This window comes from Apodemus sylvaticus, chromosome 8 (assembly GCF_947179515.1).
Source record: "Apodemus sylvaticus chromosome 8, mApoSyl1.1, whole genome shotgun sequence".
NCBI lineage: Eukaryota > Metazoa > Chordata > Mammalia > Rodentia > Muridae > Apodemus > Apodemus sylvaticus.
Genome location: NC_067479.1, coordinates 94905631 through 94922688, shown reverse-complemented (window position 1 = coordinate 94922688; position 17058 = coordinate 94905631). Strand labels below are relative to the sequence as shown.

General features: G+C 53.7%; 1 protein-coding gene across 1 annotated transcript in view; it reads left to right on the top strand.

The window, feature by feature from the left end:
• Window positions 1-17058, top strand: part of Dnah1 (dynein axonemal heavy chain 1) — a 59440-nt gene that overhangs the window by 24231 nt on the left and 18151 nt on the right. The window contains exons 24-45 of the mRNA XM_052190634.1: window positions 67-246; window positions 471-611; window positions 1062-1225; window positions 1440-1553; window positions 1837-2025; window positions 2288-2393; window positions 2944-3057; window positions 3568-3717; window positions 4048-4134; window positions 4254-4440; window positions 5831-5922; window positions 6123-6277; window positions 8589-8766; window positions 9561-9755; window positions 9860-9979; window positions 10206-10364; window positions 10454-10561; window positions 11673-11813; window positions 11955-12115; window positions 12504-12661; window positions 13215-13388; window positions 14079-14117. Coding sequence (XP_052046594.1) covers window positions 67-246; window positions 471-611; window positions 1062-1225; window positions 1440-1553; window positions 1837-2025; window positions 2288-2393; window positions 2944-3057; window positions 3568-3717; window positions 4048-4134; window positions 4254-4440; window positions 5831-5922; window positions 6123-6277; window positions 8589-8766; window positions 9561-9755; window positions 9860-9979; window positions 10206-10364; window positions 10454-10561; window positions 11673-11813; window positions 11955-12115; window positions 12504-12661; window positions 13215-13388; window positions 14079-14117 — 3112 coding nt within the window. The remainder of the gene's footprint in view (window positions 1-66; window positions 247-470; window positions 612-1061; window positions 1226-1439; window positions 1554-1836; window positions 2026-2287; window positions 2394-2943; window positions 3058-3567; window positions 3718-4047; window positions 4135-4253; window positions 4441-5830; window positions 5923-6122; window positions 6278-8588; window positions 8767-9560; window positions 9756-9859; window positions 9980-10205; window positions 10365-10453; window positions 10562-11672; window positions 11814-11954; window positions 12116-12503; window positions 12662-13214; window positions 13389-14078; window positions 14118-17058) is intronic.

Sequence of the window (17058 nt, the reverse complement as noted above, 5' to 3'; positions counted from 1 at the left end):
GGGGCTGAGAGCAGGCCCTCTGGCCCAGCACAGTGACTCACTTCTCTCCACCTCCGATGCCCACAGCTGCTGTTCCAGGAGGACCTGGAGATCACACACATGTACTCGGCAGAGGGTGAAGAGGTGAAGCTGTCCTTCTCCATCTACCCCTCCAGCAATGTGGAGGACTGGCTGCTGGACGTGGAGCGCAGCATGAAGGCCAGCGTGCGTGACATCATCGAGATGGCCATCAAGGCCTACCCCACAGTGAGTGCAGCCTTGCCGCTCAGCCTCCTCCGACGTGCTCCCTCCTCCAGTGTGCTCCCTCCTCCGGCGTGCTCCCTCCTCCGACGTGCTCCCTCCTCCAGTGTGCTCACTCCTCCGGCGTGCTCCCTCCTCCAGTGTGCTCCCTCCTCCGGCGTGTTCCCTCCTCAGTGCTCTCCACTCCAGCCCACAGCGCCTGGGTCAGCCCGCTCATCTTGTCTTCCCAGATGCCCAGAACCCAGTGGGTTCTGAACTGGCCGGGCCAGGTGACCATTGCTGGCTGCCAGACCTACTGGACAATGGAGGTAGCCGAGGCTCTTGAGGCTGGCAACATCAGCAGCAAGCTGTTCCCCCAGCTCTCCAAACAGGTAGAACTAAAGAGGATTCGCGCTCCCCACACTCCAGCACCCCATGCCCAGTTCTCCCAGCAACACTGAGCCTGGAAGAGGCCAAAGGGCAGGTCCAAGGAGCAGACCAGACTCTGTAGCACCAGCAAGAGGGGACCTAGGAGGGCTCCGAGACTAGGCAGGTGGTCCTCCTTTAATGGGCTCCCCACGATCCGTGCTTCTCACGGCACTGCAGACTCCATTTCCAGCCATGAGCATGCAGACGGATTGCACACCATGGAGGCGGTCCCCACGTGCATGACTTGTATGCTTTTCCATCTTCCCTTTGTCCTGGTCCTTCCTCTCCTCCCATCTCGGATCAGTAGAAGCCTCCAGAATATGGACACTGTCTGTGGCAGAAGCCCTCCCTCTGCGGAAGGGATGAGGAGCTATAGATCCCGGGTTTCTACAGAGACTCCCTGATTCTTTCAGCTCAGCGACCTGGTGGCCCTGGTGCGGGGGAAGCTGTCCCGCATGCAGCGGATGGTGCTTTCGGCCCTCATCGTCATTGAGGTCCACGCCAAGGACGTGGTGAGCAAGCTGATCGACGAGAGCGTGGTCAGCGTGCATGACTTTGAGTGGATCTCACAGCTCAGGTGAGGACCACCCCGGGGCCCGGGTGGATGAGGCTGGGGTTGAAGAAACGGTCAATGCGCACTAGGCTTGTCCCCGTCCGCAGAGCAGAGACAAGGCAGACATGGGTACTTCTGTAAAAGTCCTCGTGCTCTAGGAGAATCCCCTCTTTCTAGCTGTATACCTACTCACTGGCCTGTGGCCCTGTGTCCAGAACCCTGTGCCTCTACATTGTAGGTACTACTGGACAAATAACGACCTGTACATCCGTGCTGTGAATGCCGAGTTCATCTACGGCTACGAATACCTCGGCAACAGTGGGAGGCTGGTGATCACACCCCTCACTGACAGGTGAACCCTTCTCAGCTGGATCCGAATAAGGGAAATGGGTAGAGGTCAGCCAGCCCCATGGTAAACAAAGCTCAGCAAGACTCAAAAAACACTACACAGACAGCCAGTCAGTCCCAGGCTCCAGTGCCTGACCCTGGCGGTCAGGCCTGGCATACCTGTGCCTCAGAGGAGAGCGGAGGAGCAAGAACTGCTGGTCCACAGAGTCCTGGAGGGGGAAGCACCCCAGGAAGGGGAACCACCCAAGATGGGCGTGGCCTGTGTCTATCTGCTTTCACCCCCACAGGTGCTATCTGACCCTGACTGGAGCCTTGCACCTCAAGTTTGGAGGTGCACCAGCTGGCCCAGCTGGCACGGGGAAAACAGAGACCACAAAGGACCTGGGGAAGGCCTTGGCCATACAGACAGTTGTGTTCAACTGCTCTGACCAGCTCGACTTCATGGCCATGGGCAAGTTCTTCAAGGGCCTGGCCAGGTGAGGCTGGATAGGAGATAGCACAGGACGGGGACATGTAGGGGAGAACACTGGCCAAGAGGAGTCACACAAGGGACAGTATGAAGTGACAGGAGGCAAAGGCCCAGCTCAGTGGGCATGGGGGGGGGGAGGCATGGGACTGTAGTTGAGCTGGTGATCACCAGTAAGAGCTTCCTCTCCAGTGAAATCAGAGGGTTGCTGGACGGAGGTACCACGTATGCTCCAAGTGCATGCTCTACCCAAAATGCCTTGCTTTACTTAGTGCGGGGGCCTGGGCCTGCTTTGATGAGTTTAATCGGATCGACATCGAGGTGCTATCAGTGGTGGCACAGCAGATCACTACCATCCAGAAGGCACAGCAACAGAGGGTGAGCCTTGGGCACACTAGAGGGATGGCACTGCCTCTCATAACTCTTACCGCTGTGTTTAGAGGGATTTTTTAGTCAGTCTCAAACCCCAGTCCTAACCTCAGCCCATGGCCAGGTAAAGGGAGCCCTTCCTATACAAAGGAGGGTCCGGGGCACTGGTCTTTTGACCAACTTTGCTGTTCACAGTAGTCAAGTGACAAGAACTGAAAGGCTGACAGATCCCACTGGAAGTAATGCCCTAGATTCTGTTCTTGGCTGAGTTTGGGTAAATCTGAAGCGCTCAGTCAGAACTGGGACTAGTGGATAGAGGGATGCAGCAAAGGTGTGGAAACCTCTGAGGACCTGGAGCCAGGACCATGGAGTCCTTGAGTGATCAGTGAGATCTAAGGTCCAAGACTAGATCCCAGGAGAAGATCTAACGCATGACCAGGTGTCCAGTCTGACTGACCTCTGATGTCAGGTCAGCGGCATGGCAGAGCCCCAATCAGAGGAGGTGAAGGTCTGGGCGTCTTCTCTCTAATGTGGGCCAACCCCTTTATCCCACATACAGGTGGACCGTTTCATGTTTGAGGGTGTCGAAATCCCCCTTGTACCATCCTGTGCTGTGTTTATCACCATGAACCCAGGGTATGCTGGCCGCACAGAGCTGCCTGACAACCTGAAGGCAAGTTCAAGCCCAGGGTGGCCCAGAAGGTGACAGAGCTTTAGACTGGTCCCTCGGATGTTCAAGCTCTGATTTGAAAGCACATAGCTAGCTGCTTGGCATGAAGAACTGGGACTCCCTGTGGTGGCACTTCTATCTAGGGAACCCACTGGACCACACCCAGCTACAGAGGAGGGAAGGCCCTGGACTTGTCTTCAGGGCATGGGGGAGATCTGGGGTTCCTATGGGGTTGGGCCTGATAGAAGACACTAAGGTGGATCTGTGAGGGAAAAAAAAAAGGGAAGATAGGAACTAAATGTGGCCTACTCCTGGAAGTTTCATGGGGAAGGTGTTCATCGACACAAAGCACCTGTTTCTAATGGTAAGAGATGCACAGCCGCTGAGAGGTGGAAGCCTCAGTGTGGCAGGTGTGGTACAGAGAGGCTATGAATCAGACAGTCCAGAGAGTGCCTCAAGTCCCTGGGTGGGGCCGTGATGTGGCTACCTTTCCCTTGTGTGTTGTATGTCCAGGCCCTCTTCCGACCTGTGGCCATGATGGTCCCCGATTACGCCATGATTGCTGAGATCTCTCTCTATTCCTTCGGCTTCAACGAGGCCAATGTGCTGGCTAAGAAGATCACCACCACCTTCAAGCTGTCTTCTGAGCAGCTCAGCTCCCAGGTAAGCCCTCCCCCCCCCATCATTCCATAGCCTCCAACCGAAATATTGCCACCTCCAGAGCTGTTCCGAACTCCCCCTCTGTGAGAGTGCTTCAGAACAGGGACTCCAGGGACAGAGGGCTGTTGGCATGGTGACACGGAAGGTGCCAAAGCAGCCAAAGGAGGGCACCTAGCCCAGGCTGCAATGTGCAGGTGAGTAGCCACAGCAGGCCTGTGGGCGAACCGATATCTCAGCTCCCAGATAGGTGATGAGGCATTGGCCAGATTCCATGTGGGAGGCCATGTTCCCAGGGTAGCATCCGCACACACCTCTTCTGTGTGGTATGTTCAGGACCACTATGACTTCGGGATGAGAGCAGTGAAGACTGTCATCTCAGCAGCCGGGAACCTTAAGAGAGAAAACCCTACCATGAATGAGGTGAGACCCATTCACAGAGCTCCTGGGAGGAAGGCTTCGGGAAGGTCCCGACACCAGAGGGTTGCGTGGGTGGGAAATCCAAACCACCATTCTGAAGCCCTTTCTGGCCCCTGCTACAGGAGTTGATCTGCCTCCGGGCCATCCGGGATGTGAATGTGCCCAAGTTCCTGCAGGAAGACCTCAAGCTCTTCTCGGGCATTGTGTCTGACCTGTTCCCTACCATCAAGGAAGAGGAGACTGACTACGGCATCCTGGACCAGGCCATCCGCAGGGCCTGTGAGAAGAGCAACCTCAAGGATGTGGAGGGTGAGCTTCCGGCCTGGGACTGCTGCAGACTCATGGTGTTCCAGTTGGAGTTCTGCCACCTTGGAGTCCAAAACTGGAGACAGGGACAGGGCAGTGTTGTGTCCAGGGCCTTGTCCCTGACCTGGACTTGTCTTTACTAGTGCTCTCCGGGTGAGGGGCAGCATGTCTTTTTACTGAGACCTCACAGAATAGGTTCTCTGCCCATGGCAGGAACCATGCCAACCCAAGGGTCCCCTCTGTAGTCTTGCTTCATCCAGCAATAAGTCTTTGTTGAGTATCTTAGTTAGGGTTTCCATGGCTGTGACAAGACACTGTGATCAGATCAACTTCGGGAAGGGGGGTTTATTTCCCCTTATAAGTCTCTGCTCACAGCCCATCACCAGAGGAAATTAGGAAAGGAACTTGGACGCAGACACTGAAGCAGAGGCCGTGGACGGGTGCTGCTTACTGGCTTGCTCCCTTGGATTTCTCAGCCTGCTTTCTTCTAGCACCCGGGACCACCAGCCTGGCCAGGGGTGGCACTGCCCACTGTGAATGGGGCCCTCCCACATCAGCTGTCAATCAAGAAAATGTATCCACACCCTTGCCCCTCCCCCCCCACCTCCACAGCCCAATATGATGGGGACATTTTCTCAGTTGAGGTTCCCTCAGCCTGGTCACCACATATGCATGCAGCTAGAGCTCTTCATCTCCCCACAGTCTCCCAGCACAGTTTTTCCCTCTTCCCCACCCAGTACCTCCCAGCTGGTCGTTAGGGTGGGAGCTCTCTAAGGAAGGATATCTGGGCACACAGCCTCTCCACTAGGGCCTGGAGATGAGCTCGGCTCAGCTCTGCAGGGCCCATACCTCAGTGCTCCCTGGCAAGGTTGTTAAATCAAGCCCTGGCCTCTTCTCTCCCCCACAGCCTTGTCAGCTTTGTCATCCCTAGGTAATTGCACCCTGTCCCTATGGCAGAGTGGAAACCACCACAAGCCCTCCAGCCAAAGCCATGTGCTCTTTCCTAAAGCTCCTGACTGACTAGGACGCTGACCCTTGAACTTTGCCTGGCACTGGAACACTCTCAGGCTGCTGCTCTCGGGAGGTTGGGCAAGCTGCTTTGGGAAAGAACTTGACTCTGAGGCCCCAAGATGGCTCACCACCCAACTAGATGATGTTAGGCAACGGTAGTAACAGTATTAGTGACTGGCATCTAGAGAGGCCCAACTCTGTGCCCCGTAGGCCGTGTGTGGGGCTCCACCTGCCCTGCCTGTGGCATAGGTGTTCCTGCCTTGCCCACTGTGCTCAGGAAGACACAGAGGCTCAAGTGACTCACCTAAGACCATACAAGCTAGCCCCGGAGCCATGGTTCAGGTCCATCCTTCAACCTGTGTTCCCCCGCCTCGTTCCCTAGGCTTCCTCATCAAGTGCATCCAGCTGTACGAGACCACCGTGGTCCGGCACGGCCTCATGCTTGTCGGACCCACAGGCTCTGGCAAGAGTAATGTAAGCATGGCCAAGCATGGCCAAGCATGGCCAGGGTGGGGGTCGGGGGCATGCACCTCCAACGAGGGCCTCAGCCGCCATCTGCAGCCCTCTGCCGACTGCACTGCCTTCCCCACTTCCTGTGGTTCCCCCCAGCCCACTGCATCACTGCTCTCTGAGAAGCCAGGAGGGTCACTTCCTGGTGCTGACCCCCTCCCCAGTGCTACAGAGTCCTGGCAGCCGCCATGACAATGCTGAAAGGGAAGCCGTCCATCAGTGGTGGCGTGTACGAAGCCGTCAACTACTACGTGCTCAACCCCAAGTCCATCACGATGGGCCAGCTGTATGGGGAGTTTGACCTGCTCACCCACGAGTGGTGAGTGACCCACACACACCCCCAGGCTGCCTACAGTGGCGGCAGAGAGGAGTTCACGCTCTCAGCAGAAAGCCTGGGATGATAGCCACCATCCCAGTTCAGCCCTTAGCGACTTTCCTCAGTTCTGTCATTGGCACGGCGATGACAATAATGGCAGGGTTATGGTGGCACGGAAAGGGACTTGACACATGAAATGCGCTGGGGCACAGTGCCTGGCATGGATGAACATTCAGCAAATGGCTGTCTTTACTCTGAGGCAGGCTGAAGAGGTAGGCCACTTGCTCCAGGCTAAGGCATGTATTTTAGGGAGATGCGTGCATCTGGGAGACAGACAGCTGAGGGAAATGGCCTTGAATGTTAAAACCCCAAGGCTCTTAAGAAGCAACAACAACACAAAACACACAAGCCCCGAGCATCTTCTCTTCTGTCCCTCTGGTCTCCCATCTCCTGCTGGAAGTGTGTGCTCAGCTGTGGTGTCCTGTGAGCCAGTAAGGGCTGGGCACCGATGAGGACAGAGTCACCTTCCTTTTCCAGAGTGATTGCTCAGACTACCCATTTCTGTTTAGTTGTCTTTCCCATGCCCACTAGACACTCACGTGAGTGGTGGTGGGGTCCCTAGGTCAGCCCAGGATAATGTCCCGTGGAAGAAAAATATTTAACTGTATCTCAAAGCATGCTAAAGAAGACTTTATTTGGGACCGTGACCACAAAAATAGAAACCACCTGGGCATGCTCTCAAGGTCGGGGACAGAAGGGACTCAACTCCAAACATAGCATGGGCCAATGGGGCAGGGTAGAGAATTCCTAAGATTGCAAATCAGGGGTAAGGGTGTTTGTGGCTAAACTGAGCTCACAGGGTTCTTGCTTAACATGGGCCAAGTGGTCAGACCTCGTCAGCAGGAGGAGGAGGAGGGGAGTGGGGGTCTGAACAGGTGTTGAGGTGGTAAGTGTGCGAGCTGAGGGCTTGTCTAAACTGACCTCACAGGGCTGGTTGCTAATGATGACTTCATGGGGAAGTGCATGTGTGGGCCTGGGAGACTCAGGAACCAACCAGTAGTGACAGCCCTCCGCTGCCTCCGGCTGGGTGTACCTGTGGCCCTGGCATATAAAGCCGGTGAAAACTGAGCGTTTCTTAGGTTATGAAGAACGTGTCCCTCTCCAGCTCCTCCCACCTTCCCTTCCCTCTCCCTCCCCTTCTTCCTCCCACTGGGACACTACCATTCACCTTCATGCACTGTGACTTCTGTGGGAATTCAGCAGGGGGTGTAAGCATGATCTGCTTATACCATGTTCCACCGAGAGCTCCCATTTCCCCCATTATATCTTAACGAGTGAAGATATGAAAGAGTTAAAGACACTATATGTAAGAAATACACTAGCCAAAAGAATTTAATGTCACCATTAAGGAAATCGATTAACAGGTCATAGATTTAGAAACACATTTATATCTATATGTGACCTTAGAGTTTTATTCACAATGTAGTAGAACCCTGGCTGTCCCTACCCCACCCCATCAGACAGTTCATTTCTGTGTTCATTTGCCTGAGATCAAGTGCAGTCTGTAAATGTTAAATGCAAAGTCCCAGATATGCAGAATTCATGCCTTTTAAATTGTACACCATTCTGAACAGTGGGAAGAAATCTTGTACTGATCCATCCCATCCCACCACGGGGAATGAGTCTGCCTGTTGTTCACGGGGTTCATGTTCTTTGTCTCCCCTTTAGCACCTATTAGCCGTGTCAGGTACCAGACTGACTCATGGTCTCCATGCTTGTATTAAACAACCCCTTGTTTGACCAACTATGGCCTGTAGTGTAAACTTTTATTACAGTATCCTACTACAAGTGCTCTGCCTGTTAATATATCTAACTTATAAATCAACTTTCTCACATGTATTTATATATAGAATAAACCAGCCTATATATATAGGATTCTGTAGTATACACAGTTTCAGATATCCACATGGGGATGGGGATTCTTAGAATGTATCTTTTGAAGATAGATCAATGTTTTTAAGTAAGAAACCAGTCTCTCTCTCTCTCTCTCTCTCTCTCTCTCTCTCTCTCTCTTTTTTCAAGGCTCAAGGTTGACCAACACTTCTGTCTGCTTGGTAACCACTCAAAAACTGTATTATATCATGTAGAAAGAGAAAATGATGGACCCCATTGTTAGACATAATTAATATGTGCTAATAAACATTTTAAAAGAACAGAGCCAGCTGGGTAACTAGGTTTCCCTGAGGATCATTTGTGCCATCGCCCCGCCTCGCTGGCACCTACACCCATCCCTTCTCCTTCCTGGCGGTTACAGGACAGATGGGATTTTCTCCTCCCTCATCCGAGCCGGGGCCATTGCACCCGACACCAACAAGAAATGGTACATGTTTGACGGGCCGGTGGATGCTGTCTGGATAGAAAACATGAACACCGTGCTGGATGACAACAAGAAACTGTGCCTCAGCTCTGGGGAGATCATCAAACTCACAGAGGTGTGCTGCCCACCCACCCACTCTACCCTGCAGCTGGCTGGCCCTGGGACTGCGCCATGCTGGCCAGGCCTCTTCCCACACTTCCTGGGTTTCAGCACAACATACTGAGGAGCCTGGATGACAGGGTCTTGTGCCCAGCCCCCAGCATCCCCTCCCAGCCCTGAATGCCCTTCTCAGAGTCACGTCCTACACAGTCATCTTTCAGGAGACCTGCTTCCTGTGGTGTTCCGAGCCTAGGGCCACGGCAGTGGCCTGCCAGTCCCCTCCCTTACGCTGCCTCATGTCTCCCAGGTCCACTCCACTCTTGGCCGTGTCTGCTCTGTTTTAGCAGTGTGTTCAGGGGCTGAGGACTGGTAGCACAGGGGCCTGATTGATGTAAGCAGCTCAGCTCTTGCAACATCTAGCTATGGCCCAGTGTGAGAGCATTTCAGAGTGTATATGCACTAAACCCTGAGATCACGTGACCGTCAGTGTGAGCATGGGTGTGTGACTGGGACTAGGAAGCAAAAAAACAAATTTCCTATCTGGTTTTTCAGGCTTCTAGGAACTCCACATTGGCCAGAAAGTCCAGGACTCTCCACCACTGGCTCTCCCTCAGGGCTCTGTGGAGGCACACATTACCAAATGAGGATTCATGGGTCCCTGGGATCCCTGAACCTCAGCTGCATCCCCAACCCTCCCTATGACTGCCCAGGGAGTTCCCTGGCAGGATGGGCAAGCAATTCCCCCAAAGCCCCATATCTCTTTACCTTACTTGGGGGCTGTCCCGCTGACATGTTCTGTCTTGGCACCAGGCAATGACCATGATGTTCGAGGTGCAGGACCTGGCGGTGGCCTCGCCAGCCACAGTGTCCCGCTGTGGCATGGTGTACCTGGAGCCCAGCATCCTGGGGCTCATGCCATTTGTCGAGTGCTGGCTAAAACATCTCCCTTCCATCATAAAGCCCTACGAGGAACAGTTCAAGAGACTCTTTGTCAAGTTCCTGGAGGTAGGTGAGGCCACAGGTACACCCAGCCGAAGAGGCAGCGGAGGGCTGTCACCGCCGGCGACACCAGCCTGGCGCCACGCGAGCCTGGTGCCTCTTCCCGACAGAGCTCCATCAACTTCGTTCGAGCCACAGTGAATGAAGTCATCGCCTCAACCAACAGCAACCTGACAATGAGCCTCCTCAAGCTACTCGACTGTTTCTTCAGACCTTTCCTACCCAGAGAGGTACAGCCCAGACGGTAGAGCTGGAGGCCTCTTCCCTCCTGCCTCCTGCCCTCCTTGCTTGGGCTGTAAAGATCTATCCAGCCTCCTGGAAGTACTGGATCATGACCTCTTCCCTCTCCTCCATCCTGTGTGTCGCAGAGAAACAAAAGCTACGTGATCTGCCCACTGAGGTTTCCTTCCCACAACCGCCTCAGACTTCGCCTAACGCTGTCCCCTCTGTTCCCAGGGCCTCAAGAAGCTACCCTCTGAAAAGCTGAATCATATCCCAGAGCTGATAGAGCCCTGGTTCATCTTCTCCCTAGTCTGGAGTGTAGGCGCCACAGGGGACTACAGCAGCCGCCTCAGCTTCAACCAGTGGCTAAGGATGAAGATGATGCTCGAACAGGTAAGAAGTGGAAGAACCAGGCCAGGTCCCGGGGCGCCAGTGACAGGCAGCCTGCCCGGCCTCACAACTGCTTCCCTTGGTGCTGACAGATGAAACTACTTTTCCCAGAAGAAGGGCTGGTGTTCGATTACAGACTGGATGACGCAGGGATTAGCAGCACTGAGGATGACGATGAGGAGGAGGATGAGAATAAACAGGTGGCCCCGGGGCTGCCCCCGGAAGGAGGGAAGGGTAGAGCGAGGCTGGGCTGCGGGAATTTCCCCCTCAGTGAATAGTGGCTGCTTAGAGAAAGCCACGTGGATCGCAGGCAGGTCGGAAGCTGTTGGCTACTGACATTGTCACACGGGGCTTCACGATCTACCAGGTGTTTATTACTGCGTTCATTTTACAGACGTGGAAACTGAGACACAAAACTCTCATTGTCAGCTGGGAGAGCTGAACTTGAGCGTGGCGCTCAGAGGTGTCAGTGTGCCTCGATTCCGAGACAAATATGTCTCTTCTATCCTAGTGCTGAGTCAGGAGGCTGGCCCTCTTTTCTAGTTGACAGCCTCCATTTCCCCTGAAACCTAGCTCCCTAAGGGCCCAGGAGCATGCCTGGCACCCTGCTTTTGTGTCCCCATCTTAACTACCAGCCAACCAGAGCTCTTGAATTCACCATTATTCCAGGGTCAGGGCCCTCGAGCCTCAGAGGAGGTGACAGAAAGTCACTATGTAGAGTCCTGCCGTGGGGCTTTGAGTACATTTGGGTCTAAGCGTTAGAACGGGCCACAAGTGGGACGTGATGCTTTGGCCAAGCTGAGACCTTCGTCTGGAGTTTTGTAAGGGTCATGGGTGAGGGAATTTATGAGGCGAGAACAGTGAGGGGACAGCACCACCAGGTGGCCTCTAGCATCCAGCTGTCAGTGCCCTGGGTTCTGGTGTCCCCACTCCTCCATCAGCCTAAAAATAAACAGTGGGCACCTTTGCATTCCTGGGCTATTCAGTTCCCAGAGTGTCTTCTTGGCAAGAGCTAGGGACTGGCTGTGGGTAGGAAGGCCGCCACCCAAGCAACTGCAGTCAGGTGGCCCCTGCTTATTGGCTGTGTTCAGAGATCCTATGTTCCTGGCAGTTTGTGGTGGGAGCCTGCCATCCCATGTAAGGAGCAGGTGACAGGAACTCCTGTCTCTGTCAGAAGTAGCACTTCCCCCGATGTTCTTGCCGAGCCCCCCCACACACCCACACACAGCAGGACAATCCCTCTTCCTTCTGTGGGGCCACAGCCAGCCATGGGATGGGTTCAGACCCATCCTAAACCAGATGTGGTTCCAGGTCGCCTGGGTAAAGTGGATGGACTACTCGGCTCCATTCACCATGATGCCAGACACCAACTACTGCAACATCATTGTGCCCACCATGGACACCATGCAGATGTCCTACCTGCTGGGCATGTTGATCACCAATCACAAGCCTGTGAGTGCCCCATGCGCCCTGTCCCAGCCCACCTGAGGCTCAGGTTAGGGCATGGCTAGTCGGGCACACCAAGTGGGAGGCTCCCTCTGCGTGCCCCACCTTCCTGTGTGTGCCCCACCATCCTGCTCGCCACGCTCCCAGGTGCTGTGCATCGGACCGACGGGCACAGGGAAGACGCTCACCGTCTCTAACAAGCTTCTTAAGAACCTGCCATTGGAATATATCAGCCACTTCCTCACCTTCTCAGCCCGCACTTCCGCCAACCAGACCCAGGACCTCATCGACAGCAAGCTGGACAAGAGGCAGGACACCTCCCCACCAAATTCTGTTCCCGGCTTTGCCTGAAATGACCCAGCAGGAACCAGAAAGCCCTAGATTAGCCCTAGTCCAAAACTTAGGTCGCCCTTCAGATCTTACCTTGCCTCTTCAGGATTGGGCTAGTCTATCTGCAGGGCTTTCATTGGCCACTAAGGCAGGGCTGTGCACCTATCCACCTTTCTGGGAAGTAGGACTCTTTTTAAAGACCTAAGATAGAGGTTAGTTCTTCCCAAATGTCCCAAGACAGAGGACTGGTCATGAGTTTTGGCAATTTGAAGAAGGCTGAAGTTTAGTGAGGAGCCATTCAGCTGCTTCTTATTCTCAGAGGACCTGGTGCCCGTGGGTGCTGGGCTCACACAGCTTCTCCCACAGGCGAAAGGGTGTGTTCGGGCCACCCCTAGGGCGCAACTTCATCTTCTTCATTGACGACCTGAACATGCCAGCCCTGGAGACATATGGTGCCCAACCACCTATTGAGCTGTTGCGCCAGTGGATGGACCACGGTGGCTGGTATGACCGAAAGATCATCGGTGCGTGCTATCATGGGACAGCGGGAAGTGGGCTGCATGCGCTGGGGGGAGAGTACAGTAGATTAAGGCGTAAAGGCCAGGTTAGGGGTCTGCAAAAAATAATAATAATAATAATAATAATAATAATAATAATAATAATAATTTCTCTTAAAATGAGGGATGAACTGTTAGGTCAGAGAAAAATTTCAGTGTCTGTTAAGACATTCTCTTTATATTGGTAAATCATATTTTTTGCATGCACATGTGTACCTGTGTTTCCATGAGTGTGATGTGTTTGCGGGTTCATGTTGGGTGTCTCCCTCAATCGCTGTCCGTTTAGCTGAGGCAGGGTCTCTCACTGAACCCAGGACTTGCTGGTTCAGCTTGCCTAGCAAGCCAGCTTACCCCTGTCTCTCTACCTCCTGAGTTGCTAGGATTGCAGGCACACCGTCACACCTACCCAGCTTTTATGTGGGTACCGGGGATGCGAATCCTCTACACTCTCTCCACACCAGTAATTATAGTTTCGACACATATTCTTATCCTGTGATTCTGACTTCCTACTGCCACTCAGGTGCCTTCAAGAACCTGGTGGATATCAACTTTGTCTGTGCCATGGGTCCCCCGGGGGGAGGCAGGAACGCTATCACCCCAAGGCTGACGCGCCACTTCAACTACCTGTCCTTCATCGAAATGGATGAAGTCAGCAAGAAACGGATCTTCTCCATAATCCTGGGATGTTGGATGGGTGAGTATCAGGTTGGGCCAAGAGAGGCCATGAACAAAGGCCAAGCTAGTTGTTGGTTTCTTTGCCAACGGGTGCTAACGTTAGTCCTGAGTCTTGAGAGTAATATATGGCACATAGCATCTAAAATAAAGCTACGCAGCAAATCTGCATATTGCATATGTAGTAGATTATGTATGTCCACATATGCATTTGCTCATGTAGAGACTGTGTGAGCTCACGTGGAATGACCACCACTTTTTTAGAACAGAAAAGCCTAGAAAAACTACTGGGGAAAAGTAACGGGGCTCCATCCTGGAGCTGGGAACACGTCACCCTGGCTGCTGCTTCTCCAGTAGCCCTTCTTCCCACACAGCACACCCAGCACACCCTGCCCATGGAGCGCCACTGGCACCACGCTGGGTAGAGAGCGGTGGAAGTCAAGCCTTCCATCTGGCCTGGGCTACCCTGCCAGAGTGCTACGCCAGCTCTCTCTCTCTCTCTCTCTCTCTCTCTCTCTCTCTCTCTCTCTCTCTCTCACACACACACACACACACACACACACACACACACAACTTGGGGGAGGGGCATATTTCTCTGATGAAGAGTGGGAAGCAGCTGCTTCAGGCGCTTCCTGGTGGGCCTCGGCTGGCCTAGGCAGTCAGCAAGTGATCGCCTGACTCTGAACCTTGTATCTGTCTCTCAACCCCGCAGATGGACTCCTTGGAGAGAAAAGTTATCGAGAGCCTGTGCGTAAGTGTGGCCAGGGCCTGGGAGGATCTGGAAGGAAAGGGACTCTAGTCTGGGGACCGTGGACCATAATGGGCCCTCCTCAGGCTCATCTGGAGCCAGGGCACAAGTCGCACTGCCGCGGCCTCTCTTCAGGCTCTTGGAGCCACTCTATCCCCTAGTGCCTAGCTCATGGCAGGAAAGAAATGGAGCTGGCCAGGCGGTGGTGGCGCACGCCTTTAATCCCAGCACTTGGGAGGCAGAGGCAGGCGGATTTCTGAGTTCAGGCCAGTCTGGTCTACAGAGTGAGTTCCAGGACACAGCCAGGGCTACATGGAGAAACCCTGTCTCAAAAAAAAGGGAAGAAAGAAAGAAAGAAAGAGAGAGAGAGAGAGAGAGAAAGAATGAAAGAAAGAAAGAAAGAAGGAAAGAAAGAAGGAAAGAAATGGAGCCAACAAGCTCTGCAGTCTCAAGGAGCCGCAGTGAAGAGAAATGTTTCTCCAAGAAGCAGGCACAGGCAGGAACACGGGCGATTTGCAGTCAGGAGGCAGGCATCCCTCTGCGGCAGCCTCACGCAGCTCTAAGCTGTCAGTCATCACTTGAGGGTCATGTCAGGTTCTGTCCTGTCTTGGTGCCCACCTCTTTGCTCTCTTCCTTTCATCTGAGAGAGGTTGTCAAGCTCCCTCCCTGAACCTCAAGCTCTCCATCTTGACCTGTGTGTGACAGGCATTCTCCTGTGGCTTCTGTCACCTTGACTAGGAGTGACCTTCTACTCTAGCCACACCTGGCCCCTCCTCTTTGGCCCTGATGGAGGATGGGAGTCGCACATCCCCCAGCAGCCATATTTTCTGATTTTCTGATCCACTGGGCCACTCCGTCAACAGATAAAGATGCTGTGGGGCATGGTGGCACGTGCCTTTAATCCCAGCACTCAAGAGGCAATGACAGGCAGAGCTCTGTGAATTTGAGGCCAGCCTGATCTACTTACTAGTCTACATGATAAGTTTAAGGACAGCTATAGCGACATAGTAAGGGCCTGTTCTAAAAACAAAACAAAACAAAAACAGACAAGCACGTCCCGGTTTCTCCGGTCTTAAACAAAACCCCAAATTATCTCTGCCTCCCAGATCCCTCCTTCACCCACTGTCTCACTTCTCTGCTTAGCTTTATAACAAAACTGCTCCAGAACTGTTCTCCCACTGACACGCCCACATCCCTGCTGTCTCGCACTGAGTTACCTCCTCCTCTGCTGACCACAGTGGCGAGAGGATAGCCATGCCAACAGTCAGCTCTTGGGCCTTATCCACTCTGCAAACAGCCCTTCCTCCCAGGCGCTTCTCCCTCCTGGGTGTATCAGTCAGTGTCGTGCTGCTCTGATAAAATAGCCTAAGGAAGGAACAGCTTCTGTGCTGGTTTGAAAGTCTTTGATCGGCTTGCTCCGTTGCTCTGAGTCTGTGGCGAGAAAAACCTCCCTGACAGCAGGAAGCATGGCAAAGCACACTTGTTCACTTCGGGCCATCCAGGCAGCAGACAGGAGGGCGCTAAGGCCATGTGTAGTCTTCAAAGATGCTCCCCAAGCAGTCTTCTTCCTCCCGCCACGCCCACTTCCTCCACAGATTCATTACGAACCTCATTTGTCAATGAATTAGCCTATTGACCAGTTTAGTGTGATCATGATCCACTCCTCCCTCAATGATCACACCCACCATCAAGGGACCAAGCTTTCAAATCACAAGCCTTGGCAGGGAGTCACTTCAAACACAAACTATCATCCCAGACGCCCTGTCTTGGACTAATTAGACACCCACCTCCAGCCCCCTTTCCCTCTTAAATATCAGACAGTCTCTACCTGGCTCAAAGATAAAGTCACCTTTATTCACCAACATCCAAATTCTCACCCTCGGCCCACACTTCTGCGCTACGCATCCAATTCCACATTTCTCAGCTGTCCTCTGTGTGTCTCAGATGGAACCTGTCCAAATCCAAGTTTCTGATGCCCTGTCGGGCTCACCTTTGGTGATAGCAGCTCCGTCCTTCCAGGTGCTCATGACAAGAACTTCACGGTCATCCTCTTCCTCTCATGCCGTCTGACAACTGTCAGGCGACCCCTTAGCAATCTCCACAGGATCTGTCCTCAGCTCACCGTCCTGTCCTCATTCTCCTGATCGATCGTCAGGGCAGCCCCTCCCCTGGTCTACTCACTCTGCCTCCACTGAGCAATGATCTATCCTCCTTCGGCAGCTAGAGGGGCCTGTTAGAACATCCATCAGCCTGCCTATATCCCTAGCTACTTGGGAGGCCAACACAGGTGTAGGACAACTTCAGTCCACCAGTTCATGACTACCATGGACAAGACCCAGTCTCGAAAATAACATAGCACCAAAAGTCTAGTTAGATCATTCTAGTTAGATCATCCCCTTCTGGTCAACTGTCGTGGCCAAGTGACAGTGCCAGGGAGAGTGTCCATGCCTCACACGGCACATCAGAGCTGCGGCTCAGCCTCTCCCGTTGGTCCTTTGCCTCCCGTCTCCAGGCGTTTGCTCTCGTCAGCCCCTCTGCCTGAACACGTTCTCCAGCAGTGCGCACGCCGCATTCTCACTTCTTGATCTCAGCTCCAATGTCTCTCTTCGCGGGATGACGTCCCCCAGCCTGTCTGGGGTCACTCCAAAGCCTAACTTTGAGGTTTCCCAAACTTTCCCCTTGCTGCAAGTCTCTCCACAGCATTTCCCACCTGGTCGCTGTCTCCTTGTCGGCTTGCCAAGGGTGAGAGGCATTTCAGTGTCAACCTCTTGCTCATCGCCTGGGATATGCTTCGTCTCCTGACCCTTTGTCCCTTCTGAGCTCTCCCGGGACCCAAGTCCCCACTCCCAGAGTTTAGTTCCAGATGGAGACGGGTATTTTTTTCATGGCTCCAGCACATGGGCATGGTAGCGACAAACGCCAGATGGAGCTTCAGCGACCCAAC